This window comes from Thunnus albacares, chromosome 19, assembly GCF_914725855.1.
Source record: "Thunnus albacares chromosome 19, fThuAlb1.1, whole genome shotgun sequence".
In the NCBI taxonomy this organism is placed as follows: Eukaryota; Metazoa; Chordata; class Actinopteri; order Scombriformes; family Scombridae; genus Thunnus; species Thunnus albacares.
Window position 1 is genome coordinate 27,640,399 of NC_058124.1, and position 23,417 is coordinate 27,663,815.

The 23,417-nt window shown below is 36.8% G+C and overlaps 3 protein-coding genes across 12 annotated transcripts in view; all 3 read left to right on the plus strand.

The window, feature by feature from the left end:
- LOC122969848 (F-actin-uncapping protein LRRC16A) overlaps positions 1–6,271 on the plus strand; it is a 40,722-nt gene extending 34,451 nt beyond the window's left edge. Inside the window, exons 33-38 of one of the 3 annotated variants that reach the window (XM_044335850.1) lie at positions 9–519; positions 634–676; positions 1,147–1,317; positions 1,415–1,552; positions 3,660–3,821; positions 4,915–6,271. In XM_044335850.1, the coding sequence (XP_044191785.1) occupies positions 9–519; positions 634–676; positions 1,147–1,317; positions 1,415–1,552; positions 3,660–3,821; positions 4,915–5,042 (1,153 nt within the window). In that variant the 3' untranslated portion in view covers positions 5,043–6,271. The remainder of the gene's footprint in view (positions 1–8; positions 520–633; positions 677–1,146; positions 1,318–1,414; positions 1,553–3,659; positions 3,822–4,914) is intronic. The other 2 variants (XM_044335851.1, XM_044335852.1) reach the window with 2 other exon arrangements.
- Positions 6,272–6,672: 401 nt separating this feature from the next.
- LOC122969225 (secretagogin-like) lies at positions 6,673–14,661 on the plus strand. Of its 3 annotated transcripts, none has more exons than XM_044334754.1 (11): positions 6,673–7,950; positions 9,048–9,118; positions 9,916–10,011; positions 10,412–10,501; positions 10,783–10,839; positions 11,878–11,955; positions 12,049–12,104; positions 12,529–12,574; positions 12,676–12,735; positions 13,300–13,368; positions 14,202–14,661. In XM_044334754.1, the coding sequence occupies exons 1-11, from the start codon at positions 7,881–7,883 to the stop codon at positions 14,325–14,327; spliced, it is 819 nt and encodes a 272-aa protein (XP_044190689.1). In that variant the 5' UTR covers positions 6,673–7,880; the 3' UTR covers positions 14,328–14,661. The 3 variants fall into 3 exon arrangements, with proteins under 3 accessions (XP_044190689.1, XP_044190690.1, XP_044190691.1); XM_044334755.1 differs by lacking the exon at positions 6,673–7,950 and adding an exon at positions 8,628–8,823; XM_044334756.1 differs by lacking the exon at positions 6,673–7,950 and adding an exon at positions 8,869–8,980.
- Positions 14,662–18,181: 3,520 nt separating this feature from the next.
- LOC122969573 (protein MTSS 1-like) overlaps positions 18,182–23,417 on the plus strand; it is a 73,226-nt gene continuing 67,990 nt past the window's right edge. For 2 of the 6 annotated variants that reach the window (XM_044335393.1, XM_044335394.1), the window contains exon 1: positions 18,183–19,142. In XM_044335393.1, coding sequence (XP_044191328.1) covers positions 19,071–19,142 — 72 coding nt within the window. In that variant the 5' untranslated portion in view covers positions 18,183–19,070. Of the gene's footprint in view, positions 19,143–23,417 lie in introns of all 6 variants that reach the window. The other 4 variants (XM_044335395.1, XM_044335396.1, XM_044335392.1 and 1 more) reach the window with 3 other exon arrangements.

Genomic DNA, 23,417 nt, shown 5'->3' on the forward strand with positions numbered 1-23,417 from the left:
TTCTCCAGACGTCCCACTGTAAAAGGTCCGTCCTCAAGCACGCCGGAAGGAGCAGAAAAGAAACGTGAATCCAGGAAGAGCGGTTTCTTTAACCTCATCAAATCCCGAACTTCCCGCTCAGAGAAAAGCCATGGGGCCGCCTCTGTAAGCCCACCCCACCCTGCTTCCTCCACCAGCGCCCAACAGTCTCCGTCTATTACCACAGTAACAGAGGAGTCAACGCCGACATCCCCCGGGTCGCAACAGGAGGTCCACAGGGCTCAATCCTTGGACCACACAGATTCTGACAATGAGGTCTCTCCAACCGCTGCTGAGGAGGAAAAGGAGGAGGAGACCGTAGAGAAGAATGAGACTGTTGAGAAGGATGAGACCGTTGAGAAAAAGGACACTGAGGAGAAAAAGGAGAACGTGGGGAAGAAGGAGAACCCCCATATCCCGCGTCATATTGGTGTCCCCGTAATGGGCATGGACCTGATGGCTGAGATGAAGGCCAGGCAGGAGAGAAAAGCTGCTCAGAAGGTGGGTCAGCAGTTAATAACATATAATAGTTTTAAATAACTGTAATTAGCAAAATATGTGAACTCCTACATTGCCTTTATCATTATAAAAGGCCCTTTGTTTGTCTGTTTTCAGTCTGAGTCGTCGCTCTTGGCGGACAAGGTGAACGCTGGCACAGGTAAGTTTCATTGATATCATGATACAAAGGACCAACGCTAGATGTTGTAGCCATGGCTACAAGCTTAAACAATACAGTTTAATTAAACAAGGCTGTACTGGTCTGCAAATGGGAAATTCACATGTTACAGCAGTACAAGAAACAGCTGAAGGGTTAATCAGAAAATTAAGTAAACGACATCCAAAGCTATGCACATTTTTTAAATTGCAATACATTACTCACTACATGCCACATATAAGACATGGCTTGAGCATTGTATAGGAAGTTGTGCAAATATATACATATGTGCAGAAGAAAAGAGTCAAATGGAGGTTTGTTGGAGAAATTTCCTCATAAACATTTAAATTTTCTGATTTAACAATATAATAACTACATTCATTAAGTCTAATAAGTACTGAAGTGAAAATCAGACCATGATACCTTCCACATCTGGACTGTTCATCACTGTTTCGGTCGTTTTCCTGTCTCAGCAGACGCTGATGACTCCAGACCAGAGCCGGCTCCCAGGTTAAAACCACCCAGCGTCGGCCCCAAACCACCTCCACCTCAGGTAACCAAACCCCTGCCGAATCCCCGCATCTCTGGGCCCACCAGTCCCACCAGTCCAACCAGTCCCAGACCAACCAGCACCTACGTCCATGGTAAGCAGGGACAGATATGAAAACAAAAGTCTGGGTAGTTTGGGTTTAGTTTTGCACTGAGAATGAATTTGTTGTTTCGTTGGTCTCTGTTTCTCAGATGATTCTGCGGAGGCTCCAGCTGACAGCTCGTCTCACAAAGGACCACTTCCTGTTCCTTGCCAGAAGAGGGCGTCATCAGAGCAGGAGAGAGAGAGCACCAGCAGCAATCCAGCTGGACCCCTGTCTCCAGTGGACGGTTGGTATCTCAACCTTAATAAACTGGACAGTGACAGTAGTGTGATATTTATAGTATTTTATTAAAGAACAACTCCACAGACGCAAATGGTGACCAAGTCAGTTTTGGCTAAAAACTGACTTGTCTTTCATATTTTATTTAAATGTGTTAAATTTTAAAGTGTTAAAGTACTAATTTACAGTGAAGAATTGACTGGACTTTTATTTAATTAAGTTTCAGATGACAAACTATCGCTGGAACTTTCAAATTCTGATTTGATCCACTTTATTTTGAGCAGTAATTAACATTATCGCCACTGATTAGTATCTTTTTCCTCCGCTTCCTGTTCTTAATTTCCACTTGTTCTTGTTATTGTCACTAATCCCATCCTGTCACTGTCACTCTGATCCAGTTCAAAACCAAATGAATATTGATTATCAGAGAGCTTCAAGCCACAATCCTGGTTCTTTTAAGTCCAACAGACCAGTTATACCAGTGTACAGTAGAGGCCTCTGCATTGGACCTCCCATAATGAGAAGCTACTGATCTGTAGGGCTTGATACAGTTTGATATTATTTTATAATATTGTCAATATTGATCTCAGTATAATACCTGAGCGATACCTTTTTTGTCAATACCTTAGTCTGGGAAACTTTTTTTCACTTAACACAAAACTGAATGTCAAACTGCTTAATGCGTCTGTGTACAGTAAATACAGTAAAATACAGTCTAAAGTTAGAAAAAGATTTCCTCTTTCCTATCTAAACTAAGAATAAGTACAGGAAACAACACTAATAATACGACCGAAGATTCAGCTCCATTTTTTGACACTTGACTCATTTTCATACTCTGTATTGAAGTTTCTCTACTGATCTGTCTCCAGTCTGTGAAAATAGATCTTTATTCTACTGATTTTTATAATGCAGAAAGAATTCAATGCCTTTAACCATGTTTACCATATTTACAAGTTGTTACGTATCTTCTGGACATAATGCACAAAAATAAATCTTCAAATGTTTCGAACCTCTTTGTTTTTTTAAGAACGAATGATCAAACATAATTTTTGGCCAGTTTTTCCAGCTTTAGGAGACACCTTCCCATTCACTGTAATGAGAAACGTTTGACCGGTCCTGTATCTTCTCTCTTAATGATGAAGGTTGCATGACTCAGCGTTCTCTGTGTGCCAGAGCATAGCTGAAAATATAACACACAATTTATCAGGTGACAACTTGTTTAATGAACGCTTTCAAGGACATATTTGACGCCTCCACACACAACCACACACGGTGTAATTAACACTAACAGGCGTTTCCTCTGTGTAATCAAAAAGACGAGTTGTCTTTTATAATTGTTGTGTAAAAAGATGTGTTTTTAAAACCAAAGAGACAAGAAGAAACTGTAATTTATGCATCTCCAGAGGCGTTAACACATCCGTCACTTCAGTGTATTTCAGTTGGATTTTATTTGTTTAAAAGACAAGAAGGTCTTTTCCTAAAGCGCTGCGTTATGTGATCAATTTTCCAATAAGTAACCTTGAAGTTAAAAAAAAATGTAATATCTTTTTTGTCAGTATTAAAACAGGCCACATGAGTTTATTTCCAGAATGCCTCAATGAAGAGAATTTTGCTTTATAAATTATTGATCTGACATTAATTAGCAAAAGTCAAACGACAAAAAGTACAGATCAGGAGTCTTTCTATCTTTTCTATTTATATTATTCATAAACAATAATTCATAAATATGTATTTTTAAATACTTTATATTGTTGCTATATTTTGTTATTCATTTTCCATTTCCAACAAGCACATAAGCTGCCATGTTTTAAAGAAGAAACATTTGTTTTCATTTCCTGTTAACTATCAGACTGGCCTTTTTTTTATTAATTTTAGAAATCTGAGAGTTTAATCAGTCTAAACGTCTCTTCTCCAGTATTGTAAAACCTTTATAAAATGTACTTTAAGTCCTGTTTTTTGTGTGTATCTACTTTTAGTCCCATTATTTTCAGGTACAAGTTGAGATCAAACTAATGAAACAAAGGCGACAAATTCTTGATGGTTGTCAGATCAGAATAAACGTGATGTGTCGGGTCAGATGTTTCAGTGTTTTGTGTCTCCTTCTCTGCCTGTAGTTGAGTTTCCTGCGGACGCTGATGCTTTCGAGTTGCCCGGCACGGAGGTTGAACCTGCCGGCGGCGGCGGCGGCAGACAGTGGTCGTCTCTGAAGGGTTCAACCAACCTTCCTTCTCCGAGAGAGGAAGACCGAGAGCGAGCCAAGTCCCTCCCCGCCTACGGTTCGACCAATCACAATGCTTTTCACAAAAATAATAACTTACACTACATTAATGTTACTTGCTAACACATTCCTACTTTCATATTATGTATATTTGGGATTTTAGCGGCAAGTTACAGCTTAACAATATCAGTCAGGTGGTAAAAACAAAACATATTTTGACAATATTCAGTTCTGCAGGTTTCCTACAGGTTATTTCTTAATGGGGATATGAATCTATCGCACCATTACTGCTCTGCCTGTAAGATCTCCGTGATTTTCAGCCTGTCTCTCTATGCACTTGTCATAGTGTTAAATGTTTACAGTAAAAAACAATATTACAGTGTTTTCTGTGTCTGATTAAAAAGGTGAAATTCATCCAATACCTGACAATTAGAAAGAGGGACTACAGTTGTAGTTTTCTAGTTTTAAAGTCACCTTTTGTCAGTTTTCATACTGTCAAAACTAAACCTGATTCCTCTGCATTCAATGTCAACTTCTTATTGTTGTTGGGTGATTTGAGTCTCTTTGAAACATGAAGTGTGCACTCTACATGTACACCAGTATCCTGGTTGTGATCAGGTTTTTAGAGTATTATGTGTTGCGTATATGCTAGCTGTACTCCCATACAAACCAGGAGAGTGTTGCATGTAAACACCTTATGCAGGTTTCTCAGTATTCTCTGTTGGTAGAGAAATGACACAACTGCACAGAGATGATCAGAAAGCTGAATACTGTTAGAATCATGTGAACAGGAATATGAATAACCAGGTTTCTCATGTGTCACGTAAACACTATATCCAGAATGTCAGGATACTCGTTAGCATGTAAACTCACTCAGTGTCTAAATTTATCTTTCTCTGGTCTCAGAGTCATGTGTTAGTAATCAGTTTTTAGGTCTAACTTTAGTTTAAGTCCATCTGTCTAATAGTTTGCTAAAAGTTTATTTTATCTGATATGTTTACGCTAGTTTTTCTACTTTCATCAGGAAGTAAAATAAGCTTTCTAGTTTCAAAGTCAGTCTTGGTTTTGTGGTTACAGGCTCTAAAAGACAAGAAGACATTTTACTCTTTTTGTTATGTCTGATGTTATTTATTTTCTCTGTCTGTCTCCAGTGAGGCCTCCGTCTGTGGCAGACACAGATCTCAGTCCAGCTGAGGAGGAGACGACTCCTCCCGCCGCCGACATCAAATCTGAAAACAAATCAGAGGACGAGTCTTGTGACGACAACGTTTCAGTCTGATACCGACAACAAGCTGTTTACACTTAAATCCTGCTCGACTGTCCTTCCTCCACCAGAGAAACTTTAAAGAGGTCGACTGCGTACAAACTCTGGAAAGCAGAGACGATGATGATACTTTTTTTTTACTATTTCTGATGAGGCACATGTAAAGCGCAGGGGACACTGTAAGTTGTGGCGTCTGTCCTGCTGTTATCAGAGGTGTTTTCTTACCTCGGATCAGTCGCAGCTGTCCAGCCAAAACAACTCCATTACTGTCTCTGTCAACAGCTCTAATAGGACCGTAAAGAGCAGAACCAGATGGGTTTTATCTGGTGCAGAGAGGATCTGTGGTTGCTTAGATAACCATGTCCAGCTATAAAAAGCTTAGTTAGTCCAAAGCACTGAGGAGAATGACTCTGACTTTAAGTAGATCCACATTGAAGCAGTTTGGGTTTTATGTCTGTCCTGCAGGTAAATTGTGGCTGATGGGTCAATGACCTCTATCAGCAAGTCTACTGGACAAATAACTAAACATAAACAAGTTTCAGTTAAGTTTTTTTTATCCTGCAAACTTTCTGTTTTCATCTTTAAACAGTAGGTTGTCCACAAATTAGAGAATGATATGAGCAGCAGCCGGTGTCAAAATCAAAGAGGTCAAAGTGACATAAAAAGCTGCTTCAAACTGACGTAAATTTATCAGTTTTAGCTTTTTTTTGTTTCACTAAAACAGACATTTCTCTATTTTATGACCGCTAACGATGCTAATCCGCCTCGTGAAAAAAAAAAAAAACTGCTGAAGGTTTTATTTAATTCCAAGGAAACAGATGATCGATACTGTGACCTTCAACATGCATTGGATATTATGATAAGCCATAATTCTATTTGTTATTAAAGATTATGCAGATATTTTGTTGTTGATATTGTTCGTCAGGGTTGTGCAGGACATTCATTGAGTCCATCAACAGAAGAGGTTTAAGGTGACCTCATCTATTTACACATATATAAGTAGCTGATATGTGGTGATGACAACTGAGTAAAAAAGCTATCAAGTACTACTATTTCCAAAAACAATAATGGACTTTCATCCTCTATAATAAATTGTAGTTCCAGTTCTACAGACATGTCTTACACTGTAAAATGTTTTGTCTCACTCTCCTCTCAAAAGTCGTATTTCTTGAAAAAAAAAAAAAAAATTCATCCAATGGGTTGAGTTATGGGATGATTTTAATTTAGGAGTTTTGTTGAGTGTCCAAAATAAGACGTAATAATGCAAATCTGTGTAATAATAAAGTTGTGAAAATTCCAGATAATAACTTCTTAAAGGAAATTCATTTGTATTAAAAAAAAAATAGGCTGAAATAATCTCACTTCATTGGAGTTTTTCCATTAATTTTAAGAAAATTAGTTTTAAGGACTCAGTAATATACAGTAAATATGACAGAGAGGGTTTTTTTCAGTGTATGTGTGTAATGGCCAGTATTCACATCAACCTGACAGAGTTACTGTGCTTTACTGTGAATGAAATACAGTAAATATTTGTATATAGCATTTATAAGCAGTATACAAACAGTCAATAAATGGTTTATAATGTAGTTATAAGCACATATCAGGACCTTTTAAGTGTTTATTAATGCACTGTATCTGTAAACAATTATAACTTCTCCTATGATGTCATATTTTACATTATTACAACTGCTTTTTACTATATTGTCATTATCTGTTTATACACCAGCGTACATGTAAAGGTGCATACGGGAGGAGTTATAGTTCATGACAAATACATTAATAAACACAAATACAGTATCTGCTTACAACTACATTATTAACTGATTATATATTGTATATAAATGCTAAATAGAGTCAACAGTATTTTAACTGTCATCTTACAAACTCTGCAATCATAAAACCATCGTAGTTGTCAAATTATGTCATAAGTTGTAATAATTTGCTACCATTCATCCCATATATTAAACTCAGTGGGAAAAAACAACTGATGAGTGAGAAAGAAGCTACAAATTCAGTACTAAACTCCCAGAATTATGAGATTTGTTTTCTCCTTAAACAGAGACGTTCAAATACTGTCATTTATTAAGACTTGTTTGGTCAAATGAGTGTTTATTGCCTCAGATTCATATTTAAAATCTAAATCAGTTATCAACACTGCTGCTGTATCCTCACCATAATGCTCTGATTCCTGTTAATCGTGTACTGCTGCACTTACCGATGTGTTTATGTATCAATGTAAATATGTACTAACATTACGGTTGTGTTTATAGAATAAATGGGGTTTTTATTTTCAGAGTTAAATACAGAAACTCTGGGGTTTATATTGTATAATGAGCTTCAAATCTTGATTTATTATCAATGAAACGTGCTGATGAATTTATATTGAATTCCATTTTTTTTTTTTTAAATACACGGTGATGGTTTTCATTTTATTGGGAAAATATTTTTCAGTTTTGTCATTATTTTTTCAAAAAAAAAATCTGCTTTTTTAAAAATTAGTTAAATAATGTGTTTTATTGTTTTTATGTCAGTGGCCCTGCAAGCCTTAAAATGTGACATCAAGCTGTCAAATATTTCTGTATTTGTATGTTTATACCAATAAATTCTGTTTTACTGGTCAGACTCTCTCTCTTTCTCTCCCTCCTTCCCTCCCTCCTTCTCTTCACAAGCTGTTGAACCTCTTTTGTCTCATTTCGCTGATTTCAGGAGACGCCAGAAGGTGAAAACAGAATAAATTTGTCCCTGTTTTTTTCTCTCTCTCCTTTGAGACACTCGTGTTTATCTCTGGAAGAAGCTTTTTTTTTTCCTTCGTTGTCGGTCACCAGCTCGACCTTTGGACTGGTTTTCAGCACCATGGACAGCGCCTTGGACAGCCTGGACGCTGCAGGATTTTTACAGATTTGGCAACATTTTGACATTGACGGTAAGAAGAGAAGAGTTCATGTTACTAGAATCTGAACTATTTATAAATGTTCCTTTAAATGCATCACAAATATAAAACCTTGAATCTACCATTTCTGTTTAGAAATTACATTAAACTGACGATGTAACAGTTTTATTAACAATAGTAAGCCAGATAATATTTTACTCTTTTATGACTATCAATACTCTTTTTATATCAAAGAAAATGCAGGTTAATGTTGTTACATTATGTGGTAGTTAAAGGCATTCAGCCATTTTTTCACATCTTTAGATCTATTTGAGGGAGATTTTAATGCATTTTCTCAACATATTATCTAATAATTGTCTGTTTCTACTGCAGGATGTATCCACACTATAGAAATGAATGATTTCAATCAGAGACTCATATTCCCAAAGTCAAAGATTAGGGAGAAAAAAGCTTAAAAATAATAAACTACAACCTATTTTGATCCTCAAAGTTTGTTTTTTTTTACAAATGAAAAGCAATAATTAAACCAGTTGAGCTGCAGGGGAGGCTTTATCTTATATTTAAAGCTTAAAGCTCCATAAAATTCATATTAAATCAAGGGTGAAATGTGTAGAGAATAAATAACTTATAATAAAAAATAATGATAAAATCCTACGTAGACCAGTCTCAGTTATTTTAAACAGCCTGTCTTCAGTTTGCAAAGTGAAAACTGAGGTTGTTATTTATGGTAGTTTGAAGCTTGTAAAATGAAGTTTGCTCCCTTTTCATAACGCTTTTTAGAACCAAAACTCAAATATTGTCTCTATAAATATCAAGACCTGGTCAATAATAAATGATACACATCTGTATCCAACCTACTGAAGAATGTGGATGAAACATTAGTTAACAATGAAAATGTTCTTGATGGTGAGTGAATGTGATTTAAAAAAAAAAAGAACAATGGTTGTTTGGTTGGTTGCTAATTTGTTAGCCTCATCAGCTAGCAGGAAGCTAATGGCAAAAACAACCAACTTAGAATAATGAGATTTGACATTTAGAGTTTATTTGTTTTGTACTCAAGCAGGTGAAGTAACTTTTACTCCATTAATGTGTTGCTGATATTTAGCTGCTTTGTCTGGTTGTGTTTTTAGACAACGGCTACATCGAAGAAAAGGAGCTGGACGCTTTCTTTCAGCACACGTTGAAAACACTCGGGATGAAGGTAAAGAAATAAAAATGTGAGGCTGTAGTTTGACATTATTGTCTTCCTACCTGCTTAAAATGATTAAATACATATTCTTTAGCGTTAAGAAAGACGCATCAGTTTCACCCTTTTAGCCTTAAAGCTACAGTGTGTTTTTGATATTACCAGCAGGGGGCGCCAAAGTAAGAAATTAACAATAAATACAGAATATTAGATTTTGGTTTGCACAGTAATAGTAAGTATCAAAGTGATTGAGGTTAGAATTGATTGTGATAGTGATTTTTATTGATTGTCATCATCTTTATGCTGATCACTGAAATGAGGTCAAAGTTCATCCATCACTGTCAGTTTTAAATGTTTTTAACAGTCTTTGACATATACAAGATACTTAACACTGTAATAATGATTCAACCGTGAGAATTACAACTGTAATTCATTACATTTTAAACATAACATTTAAAGGATTATTTAATATAGATAGTTCATTATATTTTGTTTATTCATTTTCTCTCTTTGTTTTCTCCTTCACAGTAAAATATATAAATATGAGAATGCAAGTTTACTATCATATGTAAGCATGTGTTAATCTACATTGTGTGCAATTAATTTTTAATTAATTAATTTTAATTTTTAAAACAATATATTACTGATAATTTCCTATGTATACAAAACTACTTTGAGATGTACTATTAGTAGTTTTGGATGTGTTTCCTTTCAGTCACTTGTTGGTGGGATTAAGACAATTGAATTGAAGACTTGAAATGTTATTTACATTTTTAATTCAACAAATTACATCATGTCCATGTTGTTTCCAGAGAGGAGAGATAACTGAGGACAAAATAAGAAGACTGAGAGAAAGATTCAGGTCCGCTTACGACATCACAGCCGACGGACGTCTGCAGATCCAAGAGGTGCGATTACAACCGTCTCTGGGTTTTAGAGAAGACGACACGTCAACATACACAGTTTTGTGTTTTCAGCTGAGATTTTTAGAAATGTTGGACTCGGGTCACGTCAGCAGTCTGCAAGAACAAAACCACAACACTGAAGAATGATTTCTGACTTCTACTGGTTCGTAGTGTCCCAAACAGAGCTGATGTCAGGAAGTGAGTCTTGAATGATGGTTCAGTTATTGATCAACTCAACTTTTTGGGGAATATGGAACAGGAAAGATATTCGTTGGTACCTTTTTAAACAAAGTGTGACGTTGGATGATATTATGATTGAGTCTAGTTATCATGTAAACCAGTTACAACCAGCTCATCTCTCTACTCTCTGAACTGATGACAGGTGTTAATCTTCTGTCTCTAGTTGGCCACCGTGATGCTGCCTGAGGAGGAGAACTTCCTGCTTCTGTTCCGCAGAGAGACGCCGCTGGACAACAGCGTGGAGTTCATGAGGGTGAGGGTCAAAGTTCATCTAGTAATGGAGAGTATATGTTTGTATAAAAACTACAAAAAAGTACAGTTAAAGGTACAGAAGACACTATTTACATGGTACAAAACACATATCAGTCTAGTTTATTGATTATTTTTTAATGACATTTATACTCCTATAATATTTTCAAGAGAATAGAAAAGTATATCAATGATATATTTAAATTTTAAATATTGAAGGGTTAAATGACTTTAGTTTATGGGATATTTATTTTATTTTCGGTGATTTGTCTTTGTCTTGTGCAGATCTGGAGAAACTACGACACCGACAGCAGCGGTTATATCTCAGACACTGAGCTCAAGGTAACCGCTGAGTTTTGAACAGTCCTCTATAAGATCTGGTGCAACAGATGTTCAGAGAACGAGGGATTAGATTGTTGTGGCGGTCTGGATCCTCCGATTTCTGCTGTTTGATGACACGTCAAAGTAACTGAGAAATATTTCTAAATCTGAAGAGTTTGTTTACAGACTCGTGTGTTTTAATTAAGATATGAGTGACAGGAGCGATGTGTTGTTTGGCTTTAAAAGCAAATTATAGAAGTGTTTAGATTAAGTTTTCAGTTGGTCGACCACTTTGGTCCAGACTGAAATATCTCAACAATTATCAGATGGATTGTCATGAAATTTGGTTCAGACGTTCATGTTCCTCTGAGGAAGAATCCTACTGACTTGATTGATCCTCTGACTCTTCCTCTAGCGCCACCATGAGGTCAACTTTTTAGCTTTTTATTGAAATATCTCAACAACTATTGAATGAATTACTGTGAACTTTGGTTCACACATTCATGTTCCCCAGAGGATGAACTATCATAAGTTTGATGTCATCTGGTCAAACTTTCATCTTGTTGTTAACTTTGGTTTCTGACCAAATATCTGAGAATCTAATCACATCTCCATCAGCCTCAGCTGTACTTACTGTTCTGTGTTTAGTACTAATTATCAAATGTTTGCATATAATAACCCGGTAAGTAAACATTAAACATGCTAGCAGTATCAATGTAAGCATATTCACATGTGGATGTGAGTATGTAACTCAAACGCAGCCTCACAGAGCTGCTAGCATGACTGTTTATTGTTAAAATGGGCAAAACCTTCCTACTACTGGTGATTAAAATAATAACTGATTAGTATATTTGCATACATTTAATTATTCCTACTTTTGACACTCAATCATTTGTGTTGTGGTAAGTTCAACTGTCTCTTCCATATCGTCGTACTTAAATCTTTTAGCTGCCTTTCAGACAAACAGTGATTCTAAACAAGTCCTTTCTCCTGAACATTTGGCTGTTTTGGGTATTTTTGTTGTCTCTCTTTATTTTGGCGTCTTGTGTTCCCCTTCAGGGTTTCCTTCAGGACCTCTTCCTCCAACACAGGAAGTCCATCACCCCTGAAAAACTGGAGACGTACACCGACACCATGGTAACCGTCAGACTTGCTTTACACAGCTGCTTTTTCATTGGCTGATAATTTCATTCTGTTTTTTTTGTTTGTTTGTTTGTTTTCCTCCTGTAGATGAAAATGTTTGACAAAAACAGAGACGGCCGACTGGATTTAAATGACCTGGCCAGGTATCGTTGATATGTGTCATGTGACCAGACAGAGAATCAATCAACAGGCTGTAAAATCAAAGAAAAATACAATTTCAGACGTTATTTTAATCTGTTTAACAAATGAGCTTTATATTTAAAAATGCAATAAACTAATTTTAGACTGTTAAAAATAAAGATGATCCTGTTTCTAAAAGCATGACGGCACTGTGCTAAAATATTATTATAAACTCAAGGTCCACTTACTAGCTGTTTGCAGAGCTTTTGGCTGTATCCCTCAGCCTTCTTCAGCAAGTAGAAGTAGTACTGTTTATAAATGTCCTCAGGTAACTTTTGTAGGAAACAATGTAATTTTCTTAAAGTAGATTTGTTCATTTTACTTTTAAGAGTGAATTATTAAAGTCATCGTATCATAAATTATTTATTTTACTTCTCTTTTCTCCAGAATTTTGGCCCTGAAGGAGAATTTCTTACTGAAGTTTAAAATGGACGTAAGTTTGTTGAGGATTTTTCATTTGTATAATTTTATAGTATTTTTTCGCTGCTGGTTCAATGAGGGAATATTGATTTTTAGCTGCGTGTTTGGTTTCAGGCTTGCAGTCAGGAGGACAGAAAGAGAGACTTTGAGAAGATATTTGCTCACTACGATGTTGTAAGTTTGAATTTATGTCTTTTTAATCATCTGTTAACACTCACACTTATACTGACATTATCTTTCCCATCAAAGATTTATTGCATGGAGAGTTTTTGTTCTTGTATTTAATGTGACCAGACGGACCAGAGTAGTTTTTCTGACACTTTTAAAGTTAAAACCAGTTAAATAAAACAACATAAACCAAGATACTAATTAGAATCTGTAAAAGTTTAATTTAAGTCCAGTTTACAGCTTGTCTGTGTTTTAGTTTGGTCTGAAAATCTGATTACATGGAGATATTTAATTGCACTTCATAGTTATTTGGCACTTTGCTTGATAAAGTTTCTTTATCTCAGGACATATTTTACATGATGAAATATATAATCAAACGGACCTTCATAGAACCAGGATCAGGTTTTATACAGAATATATTTCTGTTTTAAATTGATTTTCAGTCATCAGATTGCAATGAAGGAGGTCGTGGCAGGAAGTAGTGTGTTAATTCTCTTGTTTTTATTCTCTGTTGATAATTAAATATGTGTGTGTGTGTGTGTGTGTGTGTGTGTGTGTGTGTGTGTGTAGAGTAAGACGGGTGCGTTGGAGGGTCCTGAGGTGGACGGATTTGTTAAGGACATGATGGAGCTGGTGAAGGTAAAACTCTTAGAGCAGTTCCATGTAAAACTATACAAATAAAGTTTCCATGTGTTTAAAGTTTTTATTTCATCAGATATCAAAACACCTGAAATAGAGACTTTTAATTTTCTTTAGTCTGTTATTTCAATGATTCAGTGACATTTTATTGGCATTTATTTTCTCATTTAAATAGAGTGAAGTGTCCCAGAGTGAGATTTAAATAACTGCACTCTTTTAAAGATATTGTTAATATCACTACTGTCAGTGTGTAATGTGTTTGGCTCGTAGTGATGAACCTACAGAGAATTATCAGAGACTCTGCAGCTCCTCTCGGCTTTACAGAGCTTTATAGTGAGTTTCAGCTCGTTGTTTATCTGTCCAGCTGCAACTTTACTGTTCTGCTTCACTCTCAGCGTCTCATAGCGTCGTTTTCAGAGAGAAAAAGCTCCTAAAAGCCGCTGAACACTAACTGCTCACAGTTATCTGTAGACTAGCTGGTGAACATAGTGGAGCATTTAGCAGCTAAAGAGCCAGATATTTCCCTCAGGAGTTGGTGGAGAACAAAAACAGAGCTAAAAGAGAGTGAATATTGGACTTACATTCACCAGGTGGACAGAAACACGACTCCACGTGAATGATAATGTTGTTCCGTAACTGCTGGATGTGGAAATAAACAACTGTTTACTAACAAGTTCAACATATCAACTTTCTTTTTGCTGATTTTTCTAGAAATTAGGATATAATTTCCACTACATTTGGATGGAAACTTAGCTTGTTAGACATTTTTAGCCACCAGGAGTGATGCAGGTGTTGACCTCTGACCTCTCTGGTAACCCTCCTCTCCTCTCCAGTCCAGCATCAGTGGAACAGACCTGGACAAGTTCAAGAAAGCTCTGATGGGTCACTGTGACATCAACGGAGACGGGAAGATCCAGAAAAACGAGCTGGCTCTCTGTCTCGGCCTCAGACTCAGCTAACGGGACACCTCCTGACCTTTCTCTCCTCCATCACTTTCTTCCTCTTTCTTCCCACGTGACTTATTCCTCCTCCCATCCTAATTGAACCCTCCTTTACCGACCCTCAGTTTGATGTTTAAACACCACATCTGCATATTTTCTGCTCGTTAACAGAAGCATATCTCTTCACAATAAAAGCATAACTTCACAATAAAAGCATATTAAACGCCGCAGTATTTAAACAAAGCTTTGAGTAATAAGATGCAAAAAAAAATCTAGTGGGTCAGTGTGTGTTTTTCATAACTGCATGACATGTTCGTAATGTGCTAATAAATGAAACAAAAATGTTGTGAAATCGGACAAAATGAATGAATAAACATATTTAATATTTGACATTCATGTCTTATTTTACTGAGTCTCACATTGAAAGAACATCAGGAAGAAGAAAACTCGTTTTAAATGTTCATTACTGATTATTGTTTATGTTGTTTATGGTCTGTAAAGCACTTCGGTCAACGTGGGTTGTTTTTACATGTGCTTTTTAAATTGACAGTTTCATGTAATCTGACACAATCTCTTCATTTGTTCAATTTGTCTTAATCGTCCAAAGAGCAACGACGTTTGTTCGGTGTAAACTTTCACCTCCAGAACAACAACAACAACAACAACAACAACAACACGGCGCTTTCTCTACCCAGCTGCAGAAATTACGGCTCAATTTGGGATTTAAAAAAAAACAACCAGATGTCCAATCAGAGACAAATCGGAGGCAGTTTTCCAAGCAGGTGGTTGTTCTCAGGAAAATTACAGAGGACGAACATCAAGAGTGAAGACTGAGAGAGTCGCAGCTGCGCTCAGCTGTTCCCACTTTGCAAATCACGTTGCTTTGTTTCACTTTTTTTTACCTCCTTCTCTCCTCCTTTTTGTAACATTATGAGCTTTAACTTCAGGTTCCCGCCTCCGTCAGTGACGTCACCGCAGGTGTTTTTTTTTATTCTCCTCATCATCACTCTGAAAGACTCTTTAATGCTTCTTTCAGGCTGCTGATTAAACGCTCGTCGTTTCTTCTTCATGCTGTTTAAAAACAGAGTTCATGATGCTTCATCAGTCTCAGCTCCTCGTCCTCCCACTTCTTCTTCTTCTGTCTCCCCCCCCCCCCCCCCCCCCCCCCCCCCCCCCCCCCCCCACCTCTCTCTCTCTCTCTCCTCTCTCTGATAGCTGTTATTAGTTTAGTCTCCTGTTTTTTGGGGGGAGATAATGACACAGAACACTGCTTTTTGTGACTACCAGTGTGTGTGTGTATGTGTGTGTGTGTGTGTGTGTGTGTGTGTGTGTGTGTGTGTGTGTGTGTGTGTGTGTGTTGTCGCTCCCTGTCATTAACCAGCAGTCTCTCTGTGGTTAAAATGACTCGGCTGTGACTGTTTGAAGCTCTGCCAGCTTCATCATCTGATCCCACGTCTTCCTCCAGGAAACCGCTTCAGTCTCCGACGTCTAAAGCCTCAGCTGAGGTGAAAAACTCTGCGTGTTTCCTCTCAGCTGTAGTGGAAACTGTTTAAAGATGAATGTTACGTGTCTTTACGTTAACCCTCCTGTTGTCTTCCCGTCAACCATGTAACTTCTGTCCTTCCGGGTCAATTTTGACTCGGAATGCTTTAAATTAAAACACCCAAAATTCAATGAAAGTAGTGATCATTACTTTTATTTGCAAAGTGTGGTGATTTTCAGGCAATTAGATGAAATAAATCCATATTTCTGATATAAAAACATTTGAAAACGGGTCAAATTTGTCTCGAGGACAACAGGAGGGTTAATAGCACAAATCTACATCAAAAAATAAGAGGAATAAACTTTAAAAAAAAAAAAAAAAAAAAAAAAAAAAACTTGGAGCTGTTTTATTCTGGTTTTCTTGGAATTATTGTTGTTTTCAGACCAAAAAAAAGGTCAAATTCCAATTTCAACATAGTGATGTAAAGAGATCTTTTAAAAAAGTGATGAGATACAAAAAAAAAAAAAACCCTTAACATAAATATAACTAGTGGTTCACTGACGGAGTTTGACCAGCAGATGTCGTCCAACTCACATCAGGATCCTCTAATCTGTTCAGAAACACTCAACTGAACTCAGGTGGACAAATGATGTAAATGATGCTCATAAGAATAAATCATCCTGAGTCTCAATAAGAGACAAACTGAGATAAATGAAGTCAGATGAGTCTGAAGCTGAGAAAAATATGTAAAAGTGAGAAATGTAGAGAAACAGAGACGGGGGGGGGGGGGGGGGGGGGGGGGCTACACAAAGTAGAGTAAAAATAATTATATATATTTTGTATTTTCATATCAAACCATTAAAATGGTTCATTCTACATGAGATCACATGACACACAATAATACAACATACAGTAAACAAACAACTTCCAGTGATTCACATGTTCTAAATAAAAACTAATGAATGCTGAAAACCCAAAGACTGACTGTAATCTGAAGAAAAACATGTTTTATACAGATAGAAGAAAAAAATATATATATAAAAGCAACAAATACGAGATAATGTTCATTAATGACCGAGTATCTAAATACTGACACAGAGTGAAAATGTGTGAATGTTGACATGTAGTGTAAAAGAAAACTAGAACGGCCTCATTTACCATTTAAAATAATAATTATTAATACATTAACTGTAATTAAAATCACATTTAATTTGCCTCAGAGCTGCCACTTAATAATAGATATAATATTTTATGAATGTCTTATCTTTTGACTGATGTTTGATTGTTGAGTATATTAACTGTATAATATAAAATCTAAAAAAACACATCAAATAATATTAATTTTTACCTGATAAACATGTAAACACAGGTCATATTTCAGCTGCAGGTTGTTTACAATGAAAACAGTTGAACATGTTGTTTTATAAGGTAACAACAGAAAACGGAATAAATCTTTTATTTCTCCTCTTTCTTCCTCTTTTTCTACGTTTTGACGTCATGCAGTGAAACGGCCACTAGATGGTGACGTAGCTTCAAGTATCTGAGTGATCAGCTGACTCACATTGACACACTGACACACTGATTCTCAATGTGGGGTCCAGGGACCCCCAGGGGTCCTTTAGAGGGTTCCAGGGGGTCATCGTTATAATAAATAAATATAAATCCATCTGTAAATAACACAATGACAGAATGTTTAACTATACTGATCATTGGTTTCATACAATTTATGTAATAAAACATCTAAAAGTAAAAATCTCATCAGATGAGCTCAGAGGACTGTTATTGATTTTAGTATTTATCTAAGTATTTATTTTTAATCATTTGAATCTATCTTATAGCTGATTCTACATTCCTGTAAATGGTTTATTTATTTTACTGCTGATTATTGGCTTCATATATTATTTTAATATTATTTTGGTGTCTGTGTGTTTTATTGTCTTGGTCTCCGGTTAAGTGATTCTCAGTCTCCATTCTTATTATTTAACCTGTCGAGACTGTATTAGTAAATATTAGTCAATATTTACTCAGCTAAGCATGATTTTTCCCAATATTCTTAGAAATAGAATCGTTTAAAGTGAGTGATATTAATGATTTAACGATGTATTTTATTCTACAATATGTTATTTCGATTTATTTTTCTATTTTTTCACATTATAATTTTGGCTAAAGGTTCTTACTGTGACACCTAAATATGTATTCTTATTTTTTATTTTGTCTTATTTGTCTCATGTTTCATTTTTCTTTCATTATTTGATGACATTTTGTTTATTTTAAGACATTTGTGGTCACAAAGCTCTCTTCTTCTTTCCTTTATTTTGAAGAATCCCAATATATTGAATTATTACAACTATTATTATTATTATTACTTTATATTTCATAAGTGGTCTCTGTGCTTATTGAACTCCAATTTGAAGGGGCGGGGCTACGAGCAGGATTTGTGACATCACTAACAGTTTGGAGCCAATCATGGTCCAGTATTTAACTGACACGAGTGTGATGTGGAAACTTGGAAGAATCCAGTGAACAAACACTGACAATGAACTTTATAGTGAAAGAGGAGAAATCTTGTGTCTGACAGTTAAACTTGTGAAATTAATTCATGAATTTGCATATTTATAGATTCTTTTTAATGAGATACAAGGAGCAGATTTCATTTTAAAGATTTTAACAAGATAATTAAACTTTTTTTTTTATGTAAAAAACATATCAGACACATGTAATTATCCAAAGTAGAGTATCTTATATACATATTAAATCATATCTTGAGGGGATTTTTCTTTAACAACAACAAAAAAAAAAGCTCCATCACCTGAGGGCGGGGCCAAGCTGCCGCGCGTCCACGGCTGCTCCTGCGCGCTCCCGGCTCTGGTCTCCTTCAGTCAGCGGCGGTGTGGAGCAGCTCGCTGGGCTGAAGTTAAATCTCTCCGGCTGTGTGTCGCTCGCTGTTTTTCCTCTGCTGTCAACCTCTTCTTCTTCTTCTTCTTCTTCTTCTTCTTCTTCTTCCTCTTCTTCTCCAACATGCGTCTCCTGCTGCAGACATGGGATTCATCTCCTCTGACTGGAAACTAACTGCTGCTTCTGTCCGTGTCTGGCTCTCTATCAGCCGGGGAAACCCTGCAGCGCCAGTCTGAGCGGTTTTTTTTATTTTTTTTTATCAACACCCTCCTCCTCTTCCTCCTCCTTCTCTCTTTAATTCATTTGTTTCCTGACGCTTCATGTATGGACTCCAGCAGCTGTGAGTGAGACTGTTTGGTAATTTCCTGTTCACGCAGCTGAAGATGGAGACGGTGATGGAGAGGGAGTGCAGCGCGCTGGGGGGGCTTTTCCAGACTGTCATAGGAGACATGAAGGTAACACGGTTATTTATTGCATCTGATTTGTTGATCAAAATCAATATTAACACACGTGAGATATTAAAGACAGGCACATCCTGAAGGCTCCTGTTGCACAAAACCATAAAAAAAAAAAATCAGATTTATTGCGGCTTTATTGGAGATTTCCAGGCGTCATCATTAATTTGCTAATTATCCAGGAAGGAAGGGAGGAAGAGGAGGAGGAGGAGGGAGGGAGGGAGGGAGAGGGTGTGTTCAGGCTCTGGAGCTTTATTTTTTAGATGCAGCTTTCTCTAAACATGACTTGAGCTTGTTAAACCAGTAACATCCTGATAAGCAAACACAGTTACAGGCTATTAATTAATATGAAGGAGAGTGAAGGAGAGTGATGAAGAGTGTGTTTCTTCTTCTTCTCTGAGCTTCTGCTGTCAGAAGGATGTTTGTGGATTTTTATTGATGTACATAAAAGAAGAAAAATCAGGTTTGATAAGAATCTGTAGAAGAAAAAGACGTGAAATGTGGTTTTCAGCTGAAATTATCGGTCAGTTAATCAATAAGGCAATTCTAACTATAACTATCAATAACTGATTCATCATTTATGAGACATTTGAAGCAAAAATGACCCAGTTTTACCTTTAAAATGTGAGGATTTGCTGCTTTTCTTTGTCTTATATGATAATAAACTGAATATCTGTCAGTTCTGGATACTGATAATAAAATATTACACAACACATGAAATAAACACATTATTATTATTATTATTATTATTATTATGTTGTAACAGCTGTGACTCACTAACGTGCTGCTCTGGATGTTTAACAGTTGATAATAAACTTGTTTTGTTTTTAGTGGATAAACTACAGTTAATAAACGTGTCTTTGGTTTTGTTCTTGGAGAGGACGTCACCTCAGACTTCAGGAGACTGTGATCGACAGTTTCTACTGTTCTTCTGACATTTTATAGACCAAATGATTCATTGAGAAGTTAATCGGCAGACTGATGATGAAAAGAATCATTAGTTGCAGCTTTAAATGGCATCAACTAAACATATGTAATGAACTTCAGATTAAAGCTGAAACTGTGGATTATTTCCTCTTTTTGTCTTGTAGAAACATGTTTGACTCTGCAGTGATTGTATGAAGTAAATGTTTGGGTCAGTTTGTGGTTTAGACCTGGTTTTAGCTTTGAACTGGTTTTAATGGTTATATGCAGGTTATGGTTGATGGTTTTTGTTAAGAGTTGGACTCCAGTTTGCCCGCAGTGTCCTCGCAGGAGGGGAAACCATGTAGCCCACAAACAATATGTCACAGCAACAGACTGAAGAATCTCCTGCAACAACAAGGAGAAAGTTTAGAGAAAGAAGCTTTAGAGTTATAAAACATCCATGATGAGGAACGTGGTGGATTGAAACATAGTCTGCAGTTTTCTTCACCTTTGAGAGTTTGAGCGGTTAACGTGCAGCAGAGTTCACCATCACTGTGCACAAACTCCTGAAATTAAATCACTTCTTCCACAAAGTCCTCCTGATGTTTTATCGTCCTGTTCTGTGTCTTTACGTTGCCGCGGCGTCGCCGCCGTGTTCAAACTGACGTAAATCATGTTGTTAAAAACAGTGTTGAAGCACAGCGAGATGATTCACTCTTCATCACATCCGCCTCTTAGGCCCCTGAGGCCCCTGAGGCCCCTGAAGCTCCGGGGGCCCAGTAAGTCTGTGCATTAAGACGCCGTTGAGCCCTCACACACCTGTTTCCACGGTGACGTAATAACAGACAGGTGGTGACTAACAGGTGTAGTGGTTGGTTCACAAGAGGGAGGTCTGGGAAAACTGCCACACCCTCTTCTTCTTCTTCTTTCTCCTATTTCTTCCTCTTCTTCCTCCATCTGCTCTTCCTCCAGACTCATTTCCCTCCTCTTCACCTGCATTTTTCTCCTCTTCCTCCTTCTCATCATCTTCTTTCTTTCCCTCCTCCTCCTCTCTGGCTTCCTGCGCTGTCTTGATATTTTCCATTTTTGAATTCTTCTTCTCCTCTCCTTTACTTCCTCTTCCTCTTGTGTGTGATGAAGTACTTCTGGAAGGACTGACACTGTAAATCTGAGTGAAACTAGAGTTAGTTTAACACGTTTTTTGCTGAAAAAAGTACAAATGTAGATGTTATTTTCATGTTTATGTGCTGGTTGAAACATCGTACTTGAACGGCAGCCTGATGTTTTATTCATACACGTGACTCGCAGACATCCAGACGCAGGTTTTCCCTCCGTTAGCAGAACGAGTGTGTGGGTGGAAGAGCTTTTACTGTGTCACTGTGGAGGAGACTCCAGTCTGCTGCCTCTAATTGTCTTTTTTTTTGTGTCTGCGTGTTTGTACGCCGAGCCTGCAGAGACTCCTTAAAGCAGAATCTCATCCTTCATTTTAACCGAAGGAAAACAAATCGCTCGGTTAATGAAAGTCGAAACGCTTGTCTGTCACTAATAAGGTGGTTTGTTTTCTTAGAGATGATACGTGAAACAGTTTTAGCCTCTTTTTTTTCCACTGCAGGAACTTAAAAAACCCACAACCTGGAGCTTCCTAAAACCTTTAAGAACCTGCTTCTGTACCAGGTTCTTCCTTCTGTTTCCTGTATTTTACAAAAGGGGAGATTTGTGCCATTAAAAAGTCAGACGCGGGGATGAATATGGCGTTTTTATTGGCTGTTTAGTAGGTGGTGGAAGGAAGCAGTTGTGGAAAAGACAACAGAAGTGGCACCGATATTGTAATCAGTTTTCTTTGGTGTTTATGTTGGGAACTGCGCAGGCTGGTTGGCAGCCGAGGTGAACATTGTGATCCTTATTTTTCTGGAACTTGTATTTTCATATCTCCTCCTAAGATTTTGTGCCATGAACGCATCACCAAAATGGGCGGAAAACAGTGGGAACAAAAGCAGAAAATAACTTGAAAAGTGCTTTTTGAGGTCACATCTGAGGTCTAATCTGATTAATATGAAGATTAATAGATCACTTAATGTCTTTGATACCTGTTAAACAGTTGCAACACTTTGGTTAGGGTTTATGATTAGTTTTATTATCAATATCGTTGTGGCCTCGGCCTAAAGGAGGAAACACTTCTACAGGACTCCGATGTAAAAAATGATAAAAACAAGTATTTATTCCACAGTTTGTAGCATCTTCTTACAGGAGTATTCAAAGCCAAGTTCTACTAATCAGCAAACTGGACTACAGTAAGAAAACCACAGGTTGACCCCAGTAGATCTCTTAAAGTGACAGTAACCTACTTCACTGTTTTAACAGGAAGCTTAAATAATGTTGCCTTTACAAAATATCACGTTTACATCAACGTCAATTAAACCAAATGATTATTAGCTGAACTTAAACAAATTACTATTACAAACTTATTCAATGACTTGTGTGTAATTTCAGTTAACATGAGTTGTTGTTGACTCCACTTATTTACTGAACTAAACACACATAAACGTAACTCGGCTCCCACAATCGTTTTGTCTATAAAATGTCAGAAAGTGATGAAAAATGTTTGTTATTAGTTCTTAAAGCTCTTGGTGACAAAGATCAACAAACATCCAAAGATGCTCAGTTTACTGTCATTTATGACACAAGAAAGCTTCAATCAGCAAATATTTGCAATTTCTGCTTTAAAAAATGACTGATATGATTAGTTTATTATGAAAATAGAAGTTGATTAATCGATTAATTGACTTTACTCGTAGCTTTAAACGGTTAGGGTTAGAGTTATTTCTCATAATAAGTCATAACTCAAAATCTGTTTAATTAGAGTGTAGAGTCATTTTAAAAATGCCCTTTTGTTATTTATAAGCTCATATTTGTCATTTCAGTCATTTTTTTAAGCAAAAATGTTGAAAATTCACCAGTTCCGACATCTCGAATGTGAAGATTTGCTGGTTTTCTCAGTTTTCTACGACAGCAATTTGAATATATTTTGGGTTTTGAATGATCTGTAGCTGTAAAAAAGCACTTTGATATTCAATCTGTGTTGTCCACCATCTCTGTTGAGGGCTGGATGTATCTGCTCTGAAATGAGATTGACCTCCTACCCTCCTTTTGATTGAATCGAGTGTGTGAGATGTGTATCATCGCGGTCGTAGGAACCTTCTCGTTCTCATTTCCTCAACACAAAATATACATTTCCTCTGTGCAGGTCGGCTTCACCTGGACTCAGTGTTTTATTTATTCATGTTAGGTATTGTATAAATGTGTGTGTGTGTGTGTGTTTCTGGCTGTGTGCTGTTCATCATCCACACTTCATTGTACTGGAGAAATTGA